The sequence below is a fragment of the Lonchura striata genome, chromosome 2 (assembly GCF_050655825.1).
Source record: "Lonchura striata isolate lonStrDom1 chromosome 2, ASM5065582v1, whole genome shotgun sequence".
In the NCBI taxonomy this organism is placed as follows: Eukaryota; Metazoa; Chordata; class Aves; order Passeriformes; family Estrildidae; genus Lonchura; species Lonchura striata.
Genome location: NC_140704.1, coordinates 148,430,670 through 148,454,080, shown reverse-complemented (window position 1 = coordinate 148,454,080; position 23,411 = coordinate 148,430,670). Strand labels below are relative to the sequence as shown.

The window sequence follows — 23,411 nt, the reverse complement described above, 5'->3', positions numbered from 1 at the left end:
TCACAAAGGTACACGAGCTCCAGGCAGTGCCAGTGAAAGGAGAACTTGGCTTGTGGTTTCTACAACCTATTTTAGCCTTTAGGTAAAATAATTTGGGCAAAGATCCATTGGAAAGGAAGACAAGTTCCCAGTGTTTCAGAAATGGTGGAATCTGAGAGGAGATCCTTCAATAATGTCTCAGAGCTGCCCCAAAATAATTAAATTCCTTTTTAATAATTGAGCAATGAAAGAAACTGTAAGAGATATTTCTTTATTAAATTGCACTTACTTTATGTAGTGCTTTATTCAGTCAGACATTCCTCTAAATATTTTGTGGTGAGATGTTCACACATCTGGTTTTTTGACATGCTTTGCAGATGCAGGAACAGGGGAGCCCATGGCAGAAGACAGAGGCGACAGTAGTGATTTCCCTATGGAAGATATGATCCCCACATTCAAGACAGCCATCCGAGCTGTCAGGTAAATGTCTTTTTGAAGGATGATGTTTCAGGAAATAACATTACCATGTTGCTACCTGTTTCAGAAACACTGTTTCTGTTATTACTTTTTTTAGATGCAATAGATTAGATAATTCCAGTGTTTTCAAAAACATGAGACAGACCCTATTCGGTCTGTTGAAACTATGCAGAAAGGAGAAAATTTTTCAGTTACATTGACCATGTCATTTTGCGAGATACTCCACAGTGTTTTTTTTCTAAAATAATATTTTGTACTGTTCCTTGTTAAAATGTCATATAAATATATCTTTCTCCATTTAGTGACTAATATTTATATGAAACTGGAACTTTTGCTTAATAAAAAAACTCTGAGCTGATTCAACTCTTTATTCGCAATTATATGAGTGTGCAACCTGCTTTTCAGCTGTCATATTTTAATAGATGCTGAGGTCTCAATTTCAGCAGTTTTTGGCTTGTGACACGTGTCACCTCTATTCTCACATCACAAGAGATATTCCCGGGGCTTAGAAAACTCCTAGTAAGCCTTGGTCATGCATTTAGCACATCAAGCAAATAGAACTCATTCGCTGATGCTCTGTTACTCCTTGATGCAGTACTTTTTAGTCTTCTCCCTTGAAAAGTGTCCTAATGAAAAAATACTCTGCTTTCATTGTGATTGCTATTTATTCCAGAAGTTGTTAATTTTCGGGCCAGGGACTTACCACCTTCCAGGTGAAATACTGCAAGTATGGAGTGTCTCACATTTATCTTAGAAAAACTTCAGGGAAGATGGTAATAAAAATATAACCATATATTTATATGTATATAACCCTTATATGTACTCCTGGTTCTTTTCAAATTGGATGCAGGAGAATCAGTTTCTAAAAATTTCCATGCTTTCTTAAGGCTGCTGAAAGCCAAGTGACACAGGCTTTGCTCATGTTACCCATGACTTCTTCCCTCCCATTGGAAGCTTCTTCATCCCTGTTCTCCACAGCTTTCCCTTTCTTTCCCTGATACCTGCTTGTCTTCAGACATGTTATTGTTACTTTAAAAAAAACTTCTTCCCCACATCCTGTCCAAATCTAATTGATTCATGCAATTTCCATTTAAACTCAATCAGGAGCCAAGATTTTTTTTTCTTGAGTAGTGTACCCAGATCCTGAACATTAATTGAGAGTAAGTCTTTCAGAAAAAAAAATTAATGGATTTCAGGGTCATGATCAAGGAGATTATTAAATTAGAATTGCTAACATTGTGATCCCTATTTTTCCTTTAAGTCTTTGAATGGTAATTTTGCTGTTACCATATATAATTTGGCTAAAATAGGCACAGGTATAATTTTGAAATCTTGAAATATTTATGATCAACAGAGTTAAAGAATCAGCAGCCCTTAAAAAGTTGTAATAGAATTATCTTTGCTAAATGAAAGTTTACAGACTTTAAAAACATTAAAAAACCCACCAATCTTAAATAAAAAAACAAGTTAGAATCTTAAAAGATGACAGCAATTTCCCAGTCCAGACCAATAAGTATCTGGAGACTCTACTGAGAAAGCAAACATCCAGAATCCAAATCTAAACCAGAATAAAGATTTCATTGTTTAAATATATTTCTTCTATTTGTTTAATCTACCAAGATATATACATTTAAAAAGTAATGTATAAACAGAAAAAGATGAAAAAAAGAGTGTCAAACATTTTTCAAGTGCTCTGGCCAACAGAGTGCCTTGTTATAAGAATTCTGTTACTAATTACTAGGTCATTTTATAACAATAGCAATAGTAAGAGCAATCATATTATTAACATTACAACAACAAAAATGTGATGCTGCTGTTGTCTTCAAGGACACTTCAGGCAGTTCTAAAAAGTTTTCACCTCTTCACAACATAAACTGCTGCTAACTTCTTAACTTCCACATTTATATCTAATTAGCATTTCCTATCCAAAGCTTTCCCAGGTGCAAAATTAAAACCAAGATAAAAATCATTCAGCTTTGCATATACTATAAATTTGCTTTATAATAGGCTGAAGCATAAAAGCAGCTTCAGCTTCACAGCTTAAAAATCTCCTGTGACTTGTGATGTTCAAATTCAAGCTCCGGCTGTGATTCTGAAACTTTAAACCATTTTTTAGACTATTAATTATGCAAAGCCAACTATTGTCAATTTTCAAATATGGTATGATGGTATAGATTCTTTGTTTATATTTTGTTGCCTTGTTTAGAAATAACACACTTAATTTACAAACACCCAGAGAATTCATCTACATTTTGAAAAAACTGGAAATTTTCATCATGGAATTTATATAAGAAATGAATATTTTTTTCTTCTGTTTAATTTGCAGAATACTACAGTTTCGTCTCTATAAAAAAAAATTCAAGGAGACTTTGAGGCCTTATGACGTAAAGGATGTGATAGAGCAATACTCAGCAGGGCATCTTGATATGCTTTCCAGAATAAAATACCTTCAGGCAAGGTAAGAATATTCTGGTAAATGAGGGAAATGTATTGCTTTGCTGGCAAAATGAAATCATTGGCTTATTAAGAAGAAGCTACACCTTTGCACCATGTAGCTGGCCCATGAGGAAACCTTTCCCCAAGCACAAAAGGCCAGTGAGAGCTTGCAGGGATAACTGCAGGGAGAGACCACTGGCTCAGATTTGGAACAAGGACATGAGAGTTAAAAAATCCTAGGAATTTTCTCGACTGTTGCCTTATTTGATCAGGATCAAATTTCTGTCCTTCTCCCCATTTTACAGATAATAAATAAAAGCAATAGCTGTTCTCCATGAACTTTCTTTGGGCTGGATTTTCTGGTGACATGTGCCTAGTGAAACATCCCATTAAAGTGCAAAAATACATCAGCACAAAAGGTTTCACTTGGGTGTAATTGACCTATCTAAAAAAAAGTTGGAATTTTAGGCCTCTGTGATTGTTCAGGTGCCATCTGCATGCACAGCTGTTTCATCCTAGAAGGGGTTCATTGCAATGTGATTTTGAGGCACATCTACAAAAAATTGTGCTTTTCATCCCCTGATACACGAGCCCAGGTCAGAGCTTGGGACTGTATATTTGTGTGGGCCTAAGTGCACATGTGTCCAGATGTTTGTCCAGATGTGTCCAGATGTGTGTCCAGATGTGTGTCCAGATGTGCGTGCAGATGTGTGCAGCTGTCTGTGCTCAGTCTCTGCACAGCACATTCCCTGAGGCCCTCAGTGACTCTGAACAGCAAAATGCCACACAATCACCTTCATTTCTCTCAAAAATGGGCTGAGGGAAATCAACTCTTGCTGCACATTTGGACCTTGTCTGGACTTACCTTGGCTCTGAAAGGCTGCTCTGATCTTTCTGCTGAACTCTGTAATTTCTTATTTCAAAGTGACTTTCCATGCACTGCGCTATCTCTTTTTCAAGTACTTAGCATGTCTGTCAGCAGTGCCTGGGGATTCAAGCCAATATCTAGCCAGCTTTGTGAGGCTTGCCTGGAGCTGCTTCAAGTTCCATTTTCAAAACTCCATGGGGCACTGTGAAACCATGCAAGGTATCTGCATGGACTGTCCCATAATGCAGATAACTAGCCTGTGGACTATTGCTGATTGATAAGTGGCCATTTTTGGAGGTGAACTGAATAAACAGAGACTTACTTGCGCCTGAGCAGTTGGATATGACAAATAAAAGAATATTTGATATAGTAAAAAAGTATAATTACATGGGTTGGAGCATTCCAAACAATCTTTTGCTTTTGTGCCAAATAAAAAAATTGAGTAGACTTCCTTATTCAACTTCATTTAAAGTTATGCTTTTCAAGCCAAAAGAATAATTAGTAAAGACTGAAATATTGCTGACAATTAGAAACAACAACTGACAGAATGTTATTGGTTTGTTAGGAATGTCAGAAATTCTACCTTTTGCCAAGTTCTGATTTTCATTACCCTGCATTAAATCTGATGGGTCTCCTGACATTTTTAAGAGCAGCTGCTATTGGATATTTTCTGACAATCATGCTGTTTGGTTCCTTTGAAGGAAAAGAAGTTGTGTTTCAAATGCTGAAGTTTGGAAACAGTGAGCTAGAGCATTACTGTTAAATTACCAGGTAATTGCAATTCAGTCCATTGATTGTGACCCAAAAGAGAGCAGATACATCATGAACCTCAATATATTACGAAATCAACACGTGCTTCCTTTTTGAATCTTTGCTTCAGAGATGCACAGCATATTCTGTCATGTGTTAGCATTCGGAGATGGACTTACACAGTTGCACTTTTCTTTTTTTCAGAGTAGATATGATTTTTACACCTGGACCTCCATCTACTCCCAAGCATAAGAAATCCCAAAAGGGAGGAGCTTTTTCTTACCCATCACAACAGTCTCCCAGGTGAATTCTTTTATACCTAGTATTAGCACAGCCCAACACAGAATTAAAAAGTTAATTAATTCAAATAAGCATAATCTTTGTTCATCCACTGTTACAGTAATGATACTGAGAGGATATGTTGCTATGAGATACATATGTGAATAAATATTGAGCCAGAAAGTCATTAAGAGCAATGTATGATGGAAATCTAAACAATGGCTTCTTAATTGTCCAGCTCAGCTTCTCCACAGTTTGAAAATATGGTTTTAAATTAAATGAATGTATTTGATTGCTGATGTGCTAATTTTCTAACATTTAACTTGTAAAACCACTTAAAAGCTCAGTAAAAATCACTAACAGTTTGAAAGTAAATTAGTTATCTTCCTGAAGTGCACACCAAATGGCAAGCAGAGATTTTTAATGCTGTAGCTTTTAAATCAGTGATTGGTGAGAGATACTCAAAACAAATTGTAATAACAGATTTCTGGGTGTGAAAGTTGCACCATATTATTGTATTGCTGCATTCCACATAGAAAAAATTAAATAATAAATGACATTTCTTCTGTTGTTTACAACTATCAATCTGTCAATAAATATCCATCAAGAACCACACAAGACCATCCACAATCTGTCTCCAAAGCTGTCGTGGTTGCTCAGAACAAAAGCAATCTTTCAGAAAATAAATTATCCCACACAGGCAAAAATCTGAAACCATGTAAATGTGAAGAAAGAGACTTAAGTATATGGAAGAGGCAGTGATCATTTGGGGAGGAAAGCAGATTGCAAAAGCTGCATGAGCCCATATCACCAGTAGCCCAATGTGGAAAATCTGATATGTTTTAGGTATAGATTTTGCTCTACTACAATTTATTCACAGCTGTATTTTTGATTTTGTCAGGAAAGATAAGAATTGGCCATGTTAAAATTCTTAGAGTATATTTGTTCCAAATTATCTTAAAGAGCAAGTGCTCAGAAATTGTTTTTCTAGACTTTGGCATAGGTTATGGGAAGATATTGATTCCTTTGACATTAGTTTGAAAACCATTTGATAAAAGTTTAACTTGATCCTGAGAATCCAAGGTCCCATGAAGTTATAAATCAAACTCTTTAGTTGGAGATCATCTTCTTACCTAAGGAATTTGGTGGACAGGCAGGAGGACATTGCAAAGATGAAAACCTATTCTTGAATCAGCTTTAAATCTCCAGAACAGACTGTCTCTTTTCAGCATTTCCAATCTCTGACACTTACTATTTGATAGAATGAAATTGAGAAAAAAAACCACACTCATCCTTGAAACTCAGATTCAGTCTCCGAAGACACTAATCATAAAGAATTAGATTTAAAAACACATGGCCATCTGTAGACCCACTGACTGCACTATCTCAGTAATTTTCACAAACCTGAAATTATTCCAACAAGCTGTATGGAGATTAAATTTTATTTTGAACTTCTGGGGCTTTTAAATCTTTATCTTAAATTTGAAAACAAAACAAAAAAAAAAAAATCAAGATTATATTTTTTAGGAATGCATTAGCATCACATAAAATAGACTTTCACTTCTGTTTTTATAAACAGCTAAAAGGGCTCCAAGGATCTATATGAATAAATCACAAGATGGTAATTCTGTTTTCTGACATAAATTGCTTATTGTGATGCAAAGAATTATTGAACACTAATAGAGTTATTAATTCTTTGCAGAAATGAACCATATGTAGCCAAAGCATCTGCAGCCGATACTGAAGACCAAAGTATGATGGGAAAATTTGTTAAAGTTGAGCGGCAGGTAAGTAATTTCATGGCAATGACAGAGGCTAAGCCTCTTGTTCAGAAATGATAGAGCTGATATAAACTCTGCATGACTCTGGCTGACCCAGGCAGAATTGTGCTAGTGGTGGTGAAGACTCACAGAGATCTTGTTCTAATGATCACAAAACTATGTTGCTAGTTTTTCATGACAGAATTTGCTTACCTGGGAAGTATGCCTTTTGAACCTTGTTGAATCAATGTCACTGTGTATGGCAGAAGATCCTAACCATGATGTGGAAGTGGGACTTTTTCATTCCTGTAGCTTCAGTACTCATCACATCTGGTGTTTGGTGTGAGCAAGCCCTTTTCCTGCAGGGTCCGGACTCAAAATGATTGTGCACTCTTGAGCCCTGTCCAAAAGAGAAAGGAAACTAACTAGTCCTGTTGTGGAGCTATTAGATAGTGTTAGGTCATAGGTTGGACTCAATGATCTCAAAGGTCTTTTCCAACATCAAAGATTCTGTGATTAACAGTTAGAGAATGGGTCTGTATGCAAAGGTAATTCCATATATTGTATTTTGGTAATAGCTATTTACCACTGGTATCAGGATTTTGTCATAACATTATAGAGTCCTGTTGGATACTGTACTGCTAAATATCCAGCAAGACTAATTTTTTTTTTGTCACAGTTCATAGGGATGGGTTTTCTTATCCTGAGGCAGTTAGAGGATCAGCTGTCATTAATTTCAGCCCAGTTTTGAGGGAAGGTCACGGTTATTGTGAGAACCTCCATGACCAATAAACGTGGCAGCACACCATTGTTAGGGGCAGTGCATGTATGGAATCATGGACCTTTCTTGAACAACTGACTTGAAGCAATATCATGACATTGGTATTTTTCAGGTAAATGACATGGGGAAGAAACTGGATTTTCTTGTTGATATGCATATGCATCATATGGAACAGCTGCAGATACAAGTTGCTGAGATAAGTCCATTGAAAGAAACAGCTTCTCCTGCAAGGGAGAGGAGAGAAGACAACAAGTATTCTGAATTAAAAACAATAATATATAAATACACTGAGCAGTGTTCTCGTGAAACTCCTTACAACTTCCAGCAGGTTCCAGTCAACAAAGTCAGCCCCTACGGTTTCTCAGCACGGGGTCATACGGCTCACTCACAACCTTTGTCAATAGGTGGGCAAAACTCTGGCAAACTGCAAGCCACATCTTCCTCAACTGCTTATGCAGAAAGGCCAACAGTTTTGCCTATATTTACATTAATGGACTCCCAGGTTAGCTACCACTGCCACGGGGACCTTCAGAGCCCTTACTCAGACAAGGTGTCTCCGAGGCAGAGAAGGAGCCTGACGAGGGACAGCGATACCCCACTGTCCCTTCTCTCCGTCAACCACGAGGAACTCGAGCGCTCCCCGAGCGGCTTCAGCATCTCCCAGGAGAGAGACGACTTCCCCTTCGGCCCCAACGGGGGGTCGGCGTGGATGAGAGAGAAACGCTACCTGGCAGAGGGGGAGACAGACACAGACACAGACCCCTTCACACCGAGTGGCTCCATGCCTTTGTCCTCTACAGGAGATGGGATTTCAGATTCAGTATGGACCCCGTCAAACAAGCCAGTTTAAAAGTGTGTGTGGGGGCAGTCACTGGCTGACTTCTCCTTGTAATGTAAGCATACTTTGTATATCTCACTTACTCTACACCCAGAGCTTACTAGTTCAAAACACCAATGGCTGCATAAGATGCATGTGATGTTAGTGGTAGTCATTCTGCACCATTTCATACAATTTACTAATGCAGTTTTTTTCATGCTACCAAAACTAAGGAGCTTAGTTTTGAGCATGGTTTGCATGACTTTGCCCTATATAAATGGAACAGCTGATTTCTTCCATGATGCATATCTATCTGGTACTCTTCAATACAACAATGGTGAATTGATAACAGACAAGATACAGTGGTCCTTGCTACATTTTGTAAACAGAGCAGCAAAATAAAAACATTTTCAGGAACAATATCCCTTTGTGGAAACATAACGTCTGAATCATTTTCCATTATAAACAAATCAATCTCTAATCAAGCAAGCCAAGAATTTCTAATATCAAAAGCAGGGGAAAAGCTGAGTTAAAGTATGACCTTATTGAAATGGTTTTGTGAACTAAGTGTTTCTCATTTGATCTCTTATATAATTATCCCTGAAATACAATGTTGAAATGAAATTAAGGGTAGGATTTTAAAACATCCAAGCCACCTCCTGGGATTGATCACATGTATTTATTTATTGTAAAATGTAAATAGAAATCCCCCAAAATACTTTGAAAATCTTCAATAATGTTTATAAAATTGCTCAAAGTAGGATTATAATGCTTTTTTTTAGAAAATCTTTTGCTAAGTCTATTTGCTACTTATGGGGCCAAATTTTCTTTGTTACAAAAGTAAGGTTGTTCAGTGTAGAGAACTCCAGGTTTATACACTCCACTCTTCTATTGACTTAGGTGCTGCTAAGTAAGAAGCATAATGTAACTCAGCCTCTGTTTCCCAATCTTTTAATTGGGAGTTACACTTCCACACATGCTCACAGGTTGAAAGGCTCAATTCTCTATTATTTGCCAAGTGCTTTGAAGTCCTCAGATGTGCAGAAAATTGCTATTCTCTTCCCTGAAAGTTCTACAGTGTGAGATCTGTTTCTCTCTGTTTACTTTTTCTCTTGGAAATGGAGTGCTCCAAATCCATGAATGTGTGCTATATTTAGTATTAATGGATGAATAAATAGTCACCACTTTTGTCATGTGTCCTTGAGCAACAGAGAGATAAGTGTGCTCCCTAGGCCTCAGCCAAACATTTTTAATGGAAGTAGGAAATTACTGAGAAGGAAGAGACCAGGAAAATCACTGGAAGGAAATGAATCAAAGATCTCCCCACTACAGTGGGAATGCAGGACCTATAAAGCTGGTGAAACTAGCATATCCAAATATCCTCTACAGGTGAATGTCAGTCAATGTGTCCATGAAATAGCATCCATGTCATGTCCAGCTTGTTGGCTGTACATGCTTTACAGCTGGTGGGAAACAAAGGAGTCAGTGAGCACAGGGTACAGCAACAAAGGCACACATCAAATTCATGATGATTCATCTCACCTTTAACTCAGTTTTCTACAATGACCAAATGTTCTAGCAACTTCAAAGAGGGCAGAAGGTGACTTGCTTAGATGTCAGATGATCAGAGACCATGCAGTCAGTGTTAAGACTTTCACCTCTGCCCACTGATCCAAGGTGCAGCTTCTTGGCCAAGGCTCATCCCGACCTCATGTCCAGAACAATCCCTGTCACTCCACACGACTTCTCCACTGTGGCCAGGGCACTGACCAACAAAGATGCAAGGGTTTAACCCAAAGATGTTGCAAAAGGGACTTTCTGTAGAGACTGCTTGTGTTACACTGCAGCTGCACAACTGAGCCTCTTTGGCACATCCAGTCTGAGCCAAGAACACGTTTCTGGGCTTTCCAGTGCTTACTGGGAATTGCACAGCCCTGGATTGAAAGTGCTCCGATGAACAATATTTTGTTGGGTTTTTCTGACCACAGTAAACTTTTAGTTTAATTCCTCAGCATTGTTGACATCTCAAAGTGTTCATTCCACCCAGGGAGCTTCTGTTCTTTCCCAGATGCAGGCATTGCCTTCATCTTCATTGTTTTTTCTCTATTGGAAGAGACATCTAAAGGATTAGGATCTTCTTACTTCATCTGATTCTTCAGCTAAATCATGTTTCATCCTTCTGGGACAGATCTTCAGGAAGAGCAAATTGCTGTTGTTACTGGATTAAATACTGCAGACCAGTTACAGCCCTTGAAGACTGAGCTGAGTCCATGAAGCTATTCTGAAACCAGTAACTATGATGGTATGAGGCACAATTTTGGTAATTACTAAATTGAGAAAATAGCATTGACCTGAAAGATAATCCATATTTGGCACAGTTTTGTGGTGAAATCTGCAAAGAATAAAACTAAATGACCAAAGTGTAATTCGTTACAATTTGGCATATTGAGAATTCTTTGGCCCTTACAGTTCTTGGAAATACCTGTGTTTTACCTGTTGCAGGCTTTCTGAAACAGTAATAAATGTCTGTGGCAACTTGTGATATTTAACCCTCACATAAGAGAATGGAAAAGACTGAAATACTTATTTTAACACTACTACACTTCTGAAGTGTAAGTATCTACTAGACAAGCCTGCTTCAGTTTTCTTGTATGTCAAGGACCTGTTGTTCCTACTGGTTTTATCTGAGTTTAGTCCTTTAAATGCTTTCTAGAGCTAAGCAATCAAAAATCAAGGCTGCCAAAAAGCAGGTGCAGTCTGATCAATTTGTTTTTGACTGTCTTTGATAGTGGCTATGCCATGAAGTTCCCTGTCCAATTCCTACTGAAATTCTTCAGATTTCTGTTCATTTCTATGACAGATTGTAGAAAAGGAAGCTTTTCTCAGTATTAAACCCAGCTGAAAATCCATAAACAGCCTCCTTATAAACTTATGTTCTTTCCAAGAGAAAATCCAAGAGAGGACAGAGACTTGGATGAATTTTTACCTGCACACAGTGTACAGCCCCAGAGAAAGCAGGATTTGGGCTGCCCTGCACTGTGCACACTTAGCAGATGAACTGTCTTGAAGTTAGTATTTTCTCTGGCCTGCAATCACCAATTTGCAATATGCATCTTTAAGGTGTCAGGTCAGGCATTTGTAGCCACATCATGAAATATTTAATGATGCCAGATAAGATCTGCCTCTTCTTAAAAAGCACTGGTGATAAACTCAGCAAGATCCTCTGCAGCAGACATATGTGAGTCCCGTGAAGAAGATCCAGGAAATGAGACAGGCTTATTTTAATATTTATTTTTCTTTCTTAGTATTGAATTCTGTTCCTGCTCTGTTCATAACGGTGCTGTTGTTAGCAGCTCTCTACCATTTACATCATCAGGGTTAAAAACAGGGCATCCATCAGTTCTGCTGTCTGTGATGACAACAGATCTGTGTCAAGGTGTCACCAGCAAGGTGAGATCTGGAGACCATCCCTGACCTGGGATGTGCCCACAAATCACCAGACTTCAATCAATGTGAGTCCAGGGAGTGCATCCACCTTGGAACTGTGGTTCATGTGCCAGCCATAGATACTGGACAAAGCAAAATAAACTCTCTGTGAGACATTAAGAATGACACCTGTTTCCACACACAAGGAATCTCTATTCACAATTCCATTTGAGAAAGGCATCTGGGTCAATAATAGTCTTTGTAATACAAATTAATTAGATTTATACCTTCTTCTTCATGATGTTTTAGTTTAAGAGTTATCAATTCTCTTTGGGTCAGATCTTTCTAGCATCTCAACTGACAGTGGCACTTTGTTTGCATATACTTAACATTAAAAAGTATTAATGACTTTGATGACTCTCATCTCATTTCAGGCCTTGAGATATTTTTTGTAATTTGAAATTGTGTAGCTTTTCTCTGCTCTCCTTGAAGTAAGTTAGAAACCTTCTCGCAGTGATGCACTGGGAGCAAGGTTCTAATCTGCCATTACTTGTACATTTCCTTGTGAAGGACAGCACTGATCTGGAGACATTCTTCTTGGCTACATTTTGAGAGTGATTTTCAGTCCCAAAAAAATGAAAGATGTCTGGAAGTTTTCAGAAAGGTGAATCTGTGTTTACATTGTATGCCTCTCTTTGCAGCATTATTATCAATTAAGCTTCCTAATTTTAGATGCAAACTGGGACTATTTGAATAAGGCAAAAGTGAATGCTGAGTTGAAGTATGAAAGTATGATAGATGTGGTTTATGCTCTACTTAAAGAGTTGACACTTAAAAAAAAAAAAAATCTAGTCAGATAATGGCTGTTGTCCTTGCCTTGGCTTTTCCCTGACCTGAATTTATCACTCTGACTCCCATCTAAATAAAAGGGAATTCAACCCATGGAGAGATTGATTTAGAAGTCCCTAAATTTACTTTTGGCTATATTTGCTCTGTTTTTTTTGTTTTTTTTTTTTTAAATATTGCTGCATTATTATGGTCCAGAGTGGAAATAGTTTAAAATTTTTCTGCTTCAAGTGGTGGCCCATGAGTGCTGCAAACTAAAGCCCACCTGAACCTGGGGGTAGTGGGGCAAGATCACAGCCTAAATCAATCAGAAAATGCAGAGTGAGGAGCCCCCTCACCCCTGCTGGGAGCCCAGCTGCTGCAGAGGGGTCACATCTGCTTAGGAAAGAAGTAAATCCATCCTGGTTACTGCAGAGCATGCGAGGGAAGAGCTGGATCGGGGTTCCTCTCACCCCACAGCCCCCACCACCAAGCTCTAGGTGTCTAAGAGCTGCAAACCTAAATTTCCTAAAGCACCCCATGAATTTGATGGGATGTCACTTTTTCAGGAACACAGCTGGACGTGAGTGCTCAATTTGAAGATTATTTTAAGAGGTGCAGAGGAAAAAGGGGCATTTTCAAGTGTATATAGCTGGGCACTCTGGGAATGAAGATTCCAGGCATCATTTTTCCTTCTGGTTTTTTAGGCTGTAAGATTTGATCCTTCCCAATGCAGCTTTGAGTAGCTTCCCCCTGAAGTGAACTGAAGCAAAATATTAAAAATGGGATCCTATTTCCATCATGAAGAACATGCTGAGACTGAAGGTTACATAGCCAACTGCATTTTGTTTTCTAGTTATGGCATCTTATTATTACTAGTATTTGTGCCTTGCTCACTGAAATCTTCTCCATGCTACAAAGATGCTTTTCAGATTCTGGCTGACAAGGGAACACAACTTTTATACAAGTGGCCTTTAGTGCTCTTTATAATATCATTTATTGTAATTTTTAAACTGTATGTGTAATTTCTATTCTGGCACTGTCCAATATTTGAACAAATTTAATATGTTTATTTCAATATATTATGCAAACAATACTTCTTAACTGATTTTTTTATGTTCTGTCTTTAAAAACTGCACCACTTATTAATAAATAGAAATTTCAATTATGATGTGGATGAATTTATTTTCATTTAAATCTTGATATCTTCACACATATTAAAAGAATATATTATCAAATGTACTCCAGCAGAGACATTGGCAAAGACCCTTTTGACTTAATCTATGCAGGACTAAACTTGGCTACAAGCAGGTTTTATGTGGCTTCCACAGCCAGCCCTGTCAACACACAGTAGATCCCATTATTTGTGACATCTTTTGATTTAGTGGCCATGTAATTTATACGGCTTTGAGCATACATGAGAGGGAAAATGAAAAGGGGTGGGGGGCAGAAATGCATTCATATTGGAAACATAATGTGCTAAAATATTATGAACTTGCAAATGAAATACAGAGAGAACACAGTACTGGTACAAGCATGATCTGAATATCCCCTGCAGGGAATTTCCTTGAATTCTGCCCCTGGTTCTGTTGCTGCATTTCTGTGTCTGAATGGGGCAGGAAGAGAAACACATGAAACCTCTACCCTTCCCAAAAAAGTTAGCTGGACACAGAGAAGTATTTTAAGCCATTCTCTGTGGCTTCAGTTTCATGGCTGACACCAAGGAATGAGCTCTGCTGAGCACTTGAAATGCAACCTAAAATAAGGACTTTTAATTTTTTATGGTAAGTAAAAAACTATTCAACATTTATGCCATGTCTTATCCCACTTCTAAAACACTGTAAAGTGGGAATAATTAAAAGATCCTTTAGTACCACAACATTAAGTTGTAGTGCTTTTGAGTCTATTTGTTTGTTTTAAATGTTTACATTTAAATAAAAGTAATAACTAAATAAGAAATAGGGTGAATGTTAGGCTCTTACAGCCAAGTTCTATTCTTTCCAAAGATTGACAGTTTGTGTTTTTCCAAACTAATGCACCAGAGTGTGGAATGCTGAACCTTTTGGGGTTCAGGGGTTTTTTGAGTGTTTCCACTTTTATAGACAATTCTACCCTGCATTATCATCACTGCCTCAGCACTGAGTGTCCCAGCTTGAGCTGAGCCCTGCAGCTGCCAGGCACAAAAATGGCTTTACCTGAGCATTTCACAGACACAACAGGTGAACCACTCGAATTTGAAGGCTTTGAAGGCGGCCACCACCTGCATAGGAAGGTGTTGCATTAAAATTTCCCCTTGGCTGTTACGCAAATACCAGAGCCTGACAAATTTTACTTACACATTGGGTCTGATCCTTTAAGAAAAGGACTCTAAAATGGGAATCATGTGATACCTATTCTCAGGCAAAGCCCTGCTTGTATCCAGGGGTGCAACCTCTATATGGGACATTGGAGATCCTATAAAATTGTCCCCCATCTAAGCAGAATAAGACTTAGGGTCAGCACTTTAAAAAGGGTAAAAATTGAAACAGTGTCAATTAAGAAACAGTGTCAGGAGTGGAATTTTCTCAGTGTAGTCTTCTGTTTCTTTGCAGGATGCTTTGATTTTTAAGACTTGCCAGGGTAAAATGGTTGCTTGACTAACACAGAACATCCTCTTGGACTACAGAGAAGGGATGGAATCAGGAAAGCCAAATCCCATGGCAGAGAGCAGCAGAGGAGCTAGACATTATTTAAAGAAATTGCCCTCTAAGATAATGGCTGTCAGCCCAGTGGGTTTTCTCCTGCTTCTTTGTGTCAGGTACAGATGGACAGCAGAATACAGACCAGACATCATGAAAAAAGGTGTAATATGTGCTATGAATATTCTGGCAGATTTTATGGGATAAATTACATCTCTGACACCTATCCTGTCAGAAATAAAATCATTGGATAAGTCATTAAATATTTTTCTAAGTTCTGGACTGTTGACATTTCTTGGTATCTAATCAAGGTTTTATGAGGATCTATGTTTAAAAGTGCCAAGTGCTTGATCACAAGCTAACAGCTTTAGAAACCCTCAAGAAGCAGTGCAGAGTATTGTGTAAAAATCTCATGTATTGTAACTCACACACAGATAAGAAAACCACTAGGACTCCATGTCTCTTGTCACTACAAATTTTCATGATCTCCATGGCCCCTTTATTTTTACTTTCTCTTCTTTTACTCCCTCAAGAGCATACTTCAATTCAAAAAAAGCTTCTCAATATCAGACACCTCAAAAGAAAGTGTTTCCTACTTTAGTAAATATATAAAACACTCTTACTGAAAACAGTTGGTAGAGTTTAATGCACATTCTGTTCAGGAAGTTTTGTGGTGTTAGTATCAATCTTAGCAAAACCTTGATAACAAAAAATTAAAGTTATATAAAGGACAGAAAGTATTTTCAGTTCTAAACACATGTTCTGAAATGGGAAGGAAGTTCTATGAATGGGAACAATACATGTTTATATATAGAACTCTATATTTGGGGTTCTACAAAGCAAAGTGTTTGGTTCTGCACTTGAGCACAACCCCCTGCAGAGCTCCAGGCTGGGGGCTGAGTGACTGAAAAGCTCCCAGTGGGAAATGGCTTCCAGTTGTACCAGGGGAGGTTTAGATTGGATATTAGGAACATTATCTTCAGTGAAAGGGCTGCCAAACACTGGAACAGGCTGTCCAGGAGATGTCTAGGGAATCACCATCCCTAGAGGTCTGTAAAAAATGTGTAGATGTGGCACTCAGGGATGTGGTTTAGTGGTGGACTTGGCAGTGCTGTGTTAATGGTTGGACTCAGTGATGTTAGAGGCCTTTTCCAAATGTAATAATTCTGTGTTTCTTTATATATTTTTTCTTTTAGGAGACAAAATGTTATTCTTCTGAAAAAAGTTTGACAAAGAAACAGTAATACATTTAGAATTGTCCTTAATAAAATTTGTGCCAAAAATAAATATATAATAGAAGGGTATTGGTAGAATTGGAAATTAAACCTTATAGAGCTAGTACATTTCTTAATATAATAAGCTAAATATCTTGTAAAATTGTAGTGGTAGAGGACTAACAGAGAAATGTTGAAGTGCAATCAGTTTTTTCAGAGCAAATGAAATTTACTCAATTGATACCTTTCTAAACAAAATTTATTTAACAACCACTTAAAGATGCTTTCATGGAAACATTTGCCACAGTAAAATGAAGTGTAACTGAAAATAAAACTTCGGTGCTCTAGAGTAAACTTGGGTTAAGTTTGCTTCTTTGTACTCGATTTAAAAACGGCATTTCCTTCTCTCTTGCATGTCAGCATCTGGCGAGAGAGGCACAGCTGGATTTGTGATTTCTGACCAGGTGAATCAGGCAGTTCTGCGAGGTGCTTTAGGTACTACAGTGCTCCAGGTGCCACAGCTCATCTTTTAGGGCAGAGCTGGTTCAGAGCCCAGCCAGGCTGGAGGGCGGCCACACCTGAGGACATTGTCACACCAGGACAGAGCAGGTGGGAGGGGACCTTGTTCATGGCTCTGGCTGTCGTCACAGGAACGTATGGCCACAGCTCTTGCAGTCACTTACACATTTTGCAATTTCTGTAGAGAAATGTGTGCTTTTAATCACATCTAAAGGCCTAAGAAAAAGCCAGAAGGAAGAAATAGTGCTTTGCTTTCACTCTGTGCTCTCAGCCCACAGAGAGACAGAGCTTCAACAGCCAGAATTAATTTTCTCCCTCCTTACCAGAACATCACACCACGCTGTCTCTTACAGATAAATCACAGGCATTTCCTTGAATTTGTGTTTATTTAAATTGCATTTGCAGGGCCTTACCCTGTGCAACCTTCAGGAAATGGATGCATTTACTAGGTAATTTATATGAATTGTGTGTCTATACTGTGTTACTAAGAGACACTAAAAATGTCTTTTCCTGTTCTGGATTTTGTGATTATGGACACAGTGCTGCCACACAAAGGGATGCTGGAAAAAGGAGGCATGTAAAGACTATACTCCTGAGAAAGCTACTTGCTCAGAGGGATGTTCTGAGTGAGAACACAGCATTGTCCCCAAAAGTCAAAGTTGAGGCTGAACAAAAGCCCCCTCCCAGGTCACCTGAGCATTGCTCAGCAGCTGAGGAAAGTTAAAATTACACAGTCCCAGGGTAAAACACAGCATGAGGCAAAACCTGCTGAAAGTCTAATTATCCTCACAGGCAAACATCAAACGGCTGGAACTGATCCCAGCACACACATTTTCCTGTCTATACCTGGTTTTGTCAGCTGTTACAGAGAGGACTTTCATCCCAGCCTTCTTGATGTGCTATTGAGCAACTGGTAATTAAGTCAGTAAAGTAAGTCTTGTCAAAGAAAAGGTGCTTCCATATTCCTCCAGCTGCAGCATTCAGTCATGATTCTCAAAAATTTTCCTTTTTTCACAACAATAAATTCCATATAGAATTAAATAATACTAGATGCAGTGACACAATACCACATAATGCTTTTTTGCGAAAAGCAGAGTGAATGAAAGCAAGGAAAAACTGTGCACGCACGTGCATCATGTGTGGACATCTATTGACCAGCTACAGCTCTGTTAAATGTGGCTGCAGTTGCCTTGCAGCATCTGAAGTTTTTGGTTAAGGCAGGATTGTTAGACAGAGAGAGACACAGCTCAACCACACACATAAAATTGTCACTAGAGCAGTTTTTGTTTCATAAACCGACTGTGAACCCACTGAGATTTCCTTTGTTAATTGCTATGTTTTGAGTGATTTCATAAATGGAAAAGTTTGGTGGATTGTGATGAAATAACTGAACAGATGATCATTGGCTTTTAAATGTGCTGCCTCTAAACTCACTGATTTCAGAGAAATTATTTCCAGCCCGCTGGAGTAAATTGTAGCAGAATTTTGCTGACTGTTTCCAACAGTGATCTTCCCTCGGATACTATTAAACATCACTCAGCATCACTGAAATTGCCTTATGTCATTTCTCTGACCAGACCTCTCTTCCTTCCTCACCACTTAACCATGATTCCAGGCTATTTTTCCTGTTGTAACTGACATTTTATTCCTTTTGAGGTTCCACACATAAAATACACTTCAGGTGTCATCTCTGCCCTCTTGACAATGTCCCTTGCTTGAAATGAAGGATGGCTAAAGCTTTACCAGGGGGGCTCACCCTTGATTACTTCTCACCATCAAAGGTGGCATGGGTCTAATTGCAGTAAGCAGAGCTGTTCCTTTAAAAGGGAAAAAAAATCCTCCACAATTCAATTCTACTGCCAAAAGGAGCTTCCAGTCCCCACCTGACCTGCCACAGAGCCTTTCCATGCAGGATTCAACAGGCACTTTGTGTGCTTACAATTGTGTTACCTCTAGTTGGTCCTTCAGGGATTAGGATAACAATTTTCACTGGATTTTAAGGAAAGATTATCAAGCCTGTCTACTCAACATTTTTCACAAAGTGTTTATTAAGAACTGGCAATAACTTCCAGTGTTATATAGGCTCTGAAGATAATAATTTTTGTCATGAGAAATCAGGTAAGTTGATATTAACTATTCCAGATCTTGATGGTTTTGCTTGTATTTGGAATAAACCATTTCAGCTCTGCTATTAATGCTCAGTGGAAATGTAGCAAATTAAATTGTTTTTTAAATTAAATGTATATTTATTGCATTATATCGCATTCTCACACAAATAAATCTGAATTTAAAAAGTAATTGTATCAATGTAATGAAGCATGCAGTTGTAACACTGGCATATTTTCACATTTACTTGAAATATTTCTTTAGACTTGGTGGATGATGGTGTGCTTAGAATGAGACATGACCTTTAGATGTTGCTACTGAAATAAGGTAAGGAAATTAGCACTCAAAGACTTTCCTCTTTTATTTCTTTGTTCTCTTAATTTCTGTTCTGCTCTGTTAAGCATGAAGACATGAGGAAACTGCTTGATATTGGAGTACAGTACATTGGTACAGGAAAAATGAAAACAATTCAAACTTCATGGTTATCTGCCACATTTAAAGGAGTTCTACTGAAGCATAGCTAATAAACACATTGGTTTAAGATTGCTGTTAACCCAGAGTAACAGAGAGGGATTTAATAAGAGGTCTTCATGAATGTATAAAATTAATTTGAACTGGATTAAAATATCCAATTCAGCAGTTCAAGTAACTCTGGATCAACAGTTCTAAATAAAATAGATTCTACTAATACCATTCAGCTTAAAATAAACAGAGGAGGATTGTTATATCCAGCAGAGGTGAAGGAGAATTTGTAACCAAAGGCTTGACCCTCAGTCTTTATCAGACAATTGTTTGGAAGGAAAACCCTCTCTGAGTCAGTTTATGGGATTTGCCTGCTCGGGGCTGTGGGGCACCTGTGCCTTCAGTGCCTGTGAAGCTCAGTATAGTCTGACATGAAATGGGGATTTTGGTCTGGAGGACAATGAGGGTTTCGTATTTGCAGCCTGGACACGTATTTCAGTCATCACAGTGGAGTCACTTCAAGAGAGACACAATTGCAAAGTAATAAAGGCTTGTCCCTGGTAAATAAAAATTGGATATTGAATAACGAGGGTAATCAAATGTGTCATGTACTGCAAGAGTTAATATTACTGGTATTCACATTGCTGAGAGATATTTCAGGCAACAGTTCTAGGAATAGTTGTCACACATGGTTTTGAAATTTAGTTGGATAGCATAAATTTCAGAGAATTAATGCTGGAAAAAGATTTTGGGAAGCAACTAAAAGCTAATGCTTCAAATTTAAATCAAGTCTACCAAATAAGGAGCAAGGGTAGTCCATTTTGGAGTGATATCCCTGGTATAGAGATTTACCTGCAATTTCTTTTTAAGCATTTTGTGCTGGTCAGGGAATACACCAGTGCTAAAAATGGCATTCAGGCAAAACAAGCATTCTCATGAGTGGAGGATTTTCCATAATTTTGTAGCAACAATACTCAATATTTCTTTGCTAGAAGTAGAGCAGGATTTGTCTTACTGTGATCCATCATTCCAGGCTATGTTTGCCTGTTGTCCCTACGGTTAGATGTTTTGCTTGGTTGAGTCCATAGTGTGATGTGGCCAGGTTAATGCCTTCCCTGAATTCCTGCTGGAAATCAGCACTGTGTGTGGAGAAAATAGTGTGTCTTGATTAGCACAGAGGAGCAGCTCAGTGAGGAGGACAGCAGGGAACTGACAATTCAGGTGAGGAAGAAAGGTTCACCCAGTGTGTGGGGAATGCTTCCAAGCACAATTTGTCTTGCTGTATTCTGTTTCTCTCTCCAAAAACAGATGATCCCTTCATATGTCAATCCTCTTGCCTCTTCCCTGTCTTTTAGGAATGTGGTCTCTCTAGACCCTGCTCTTACTTGCTACATTAAGTCCTCTGAAAAATTATTTTCCCCTGTCAAACAACTCTGGCCAGTTTAAATAAATCAGCACTAAGTTAAATCTCTTATAGGAAATTATCTGCTATCTACCCTTTTACATATGAACCTTTGCAAAACAGTTGTGCTTTCACATCAGTCTGGGATATGCTCTTACCAAGGATTTCAGTGTTACTGTGATTCACTGGCGACCCAGGAGAGCCCACATTCCTCAAAGCAGGTCCTGGAAATCAAGTTTCCTCATGGTGGATGAACACTGGCCTTTTCTGTAGGGACAGATTGAAAATGGGGCAGGACATGCCCTTTTCTCCCACTCCTAGCTCTGGGACTTTCCCTGCCATGCAGCCAAATTCCTTGTGGAGGGCAGAGGTGTGGGTCTTTCCCCAGTCAGGGCTGCAGAGACCCTGCAGCTGACCAGCCTTGCACCTCAGGGACAGCTCGGTGGCAGCACTTCTGCTGTCTGTGTTTCCTGCCATGTCCCTTGGGTTGGTGTGCACAGGGACAGCCCTGGCTGTGCAGCCTGGTCACTCCTGTGTGCATGGAGCAGGTCATGGGGAACCTGCTCAGAGGGGCTGTGGCCCGAAAACACCGAGCCATCATCACAAAGCACAGCTCATCCCCATGCAGATTTTGCAGAGCTAAGGTGACATTTCTCATAGTACAATCAAAATTCATAAAGTTCTATTAAAAGCAGCAATTCACCCCACTTCCCACATCAAAGACACAACCTAATAATTCCCCTTTAATAGGAGACTTGATAATCTAGAGGCACCAGCCACCACAGACCCTGCTCCATATTACATGTAGTTACAAACCTCCCTTTGCATGATCACCCAACTCTCCACCTCCCAAAGCCTGCTCTCCCCAACAGCCACCTCCCTGCTGCCTTGCAAATCACCATTTCCTCACACTCAGCTCCCCAGAGGAGCATCTCTCACTAACTCCTCTCTATTTCATTGAACCAAACCAAAGATGACAAAAAAATTATCAGAATACAGAGATTAGGGTTGGTTTTATACCTATCTCCATGCAGACTACACCTCCACTGCTTCCATCACAGCCACCTGTGAGGCTTGAGCTAACACACTGGTCTCCGCTAAACTTGTCCATGGGATACTGGACTCTGTCCATGCATAATTCCTCCATAGAAAGGTGATGGAGTCTGGGAACAAGATTTGGCCAACACTTTCTGCCTCGCTTCTTTTCTTCTGCACATGCTGTGCAGAAACTGTGGATGAGTCCAGGCCTGGGTCTGAGTGAAAAGGATTGGGCAGATGGGCTGAATACTTAGAATGAACTGCTTGAAAGCTCTCAGAGCTTTGCCTGAATTAGCAGAGCTGGCACTTCCACACTTTTGACTCATCAGAACAGCAAACATAGACATTTCCAACACAGAAATATTTAGTATTGTTCCACCATCCCAAGGAAGAGTATCTTTAGAGCCACTAAGTACAAATAAGCCATTTTTTTGAATGTGTTAATTCTCTGGTGACTTCAATATGAAAAATATTTTAAATATGACAATGATAGTTTTCTAATCAAATAGCATTACCTTCAAGATAATGTTTTTTTGCATACTTGCAAGATTAGCTGCTCCTAGAGGATATTAAAAAATTTTGGACTTTTTTTTTGTCTGATTTTCATATCATCCCTCATTTTCTGACAACTAGAGTTATTTGACATGTTCTGATATTACAAAAACAGGGGAAACATGAAAAGAACCTTTTTTTCTTTTTTCAAAGACTTAATTAAATCTTTGAAACCTGGAAAGCAGTCATGTCTGAAAGGCAGAACACTGTTAATCCTTACCAAGAAGGTAGTCAAAACAGCACAGGATATAACCTGGTGATAGTAACTACAGACGTACACAACCAGGAATGATCAGAAAAGCAACATTTCTGTGGAAAAGAACCTCAGTTGACATTTCTGGTTTTAAAATAAACATAAACAAATTTTATCATTTTTTAACAGAGCAGCTTTAGGCACTTGATGTCTCAGGTACCTTTTAGGCACAGCTCATCCTGCCAAAGGAGGTTGTGTTGACAACCTTACCAAGTCCCCAGAAAAGCCACTTAGGTAGGACTCAAAAATCAAGAGGCACATGGCACCCACAGGCACAGAGGAAATATTGCTTGTGCTCCTTTGTCATTTCCAACACCAGTCTTTCTCAGCATCACAGAAATTTGATGTTTCTCCTGTGGTCAAATCATTCTGGGACAAAGGCTGGAGAAAATCACTCAATGCTAAAAATTTTAACACCACCAAAAGAACATTTATCTCTCCTAGGGCAGCCAAACCTGCTGGAAGTCAGCATCCATAATGCAGGGGTTCTGCTGGCATGTGGCAGCCAAGATGAGCCTGGGATTTCTGTGTCTCTTCCTGGTTTTCAGCACAGGTAAGGACAATGGTCTGGTGCTCCCCAGGGAATAACCAGTGCCTCCCTCCCAGCTGCTCCCACAGCCCCATTCCCACATCTGGCAGGCCTGGTTCTTTCACCCTGTGTAGGCAACACAGACAGGCTGGAGCTCCAGGGCTGCTGGCACTCAGCAGAGCACAACAGGTGATGCCTATTCCTGGATCCCATGCCAAGAATCTGGAATCAGAAAGGTTTATAAGGAAAGAGAGAGAAGG

At 39.0% G+C, this 23,411-nt stretch overlaps 2 protein-coding genes across 3 annotated transcripts in view; both read left to right on the top strand.

The window, feature by feature from the left end:
* The window catches only part of KCNQ3 (potassium voltage-gated channel subfamily Q member 3), a 197,789-nt gene extending 184,223 nt beyond the window's left edge, over positions 1 to 13,566 (top strand). For both annotated transcript variants that reach the window (XM_031504106.2, XM_021542366.3), the window contains 5 exons: positions 357 to 459; positions 2,783 to 2,914; positions 4,715 to 4,813; positions 6,492 to 6,576; positions 7,443 to 13,566. In XM_031504106.2, coding sequence (XP_031359966.1) covers positions 357 to 459; positions 2,783 to 2,914; positions 4,715 to 4,813; positions 6,492 to 6,576; positions 7,443 to 8,180 — 1,157 coding nt within the window. In that variant the 3' untranslated portion in view covers positions 8,181 to 13,566. The remainder of the gene's footprint in view (positions 1 to 356; positions 460 to 2,782; positions 2,915 to 4,714; positions 4,814 to 6,491; positions 6,577 to 7,442) is intronic.
* Positions 13,567 to 13,707: 141 nt separating this feature from the next.
* HHLA1 (HHLA1 neighbor of OC90) overlaps positions 13,708 to 23,411 on the top strand; it is a 28,808-nt gene continuing 19,104 nt past the window's right edge. Inside the window, exons 1-3 of the mRNA XM_085573989.1 lie at positions 13,708 to 18,927; positions 19,180 to 19,242; positions 23,067 to 23,175. Of these exons, the coding sequence (XP_085430115.1) occupies positions 23,100 to 23,175 (76 nt within the window). The 5' untranslated portion in view covers positions 13,708 to 18,927; positions 19,180 to 19,242; positions 23,067 to 23,099. The remainder of the gene's footprint in view (positions 18,928 to 19,179; positions 19,243 to 23,066; positions 23,176 to 23,411) is intronic.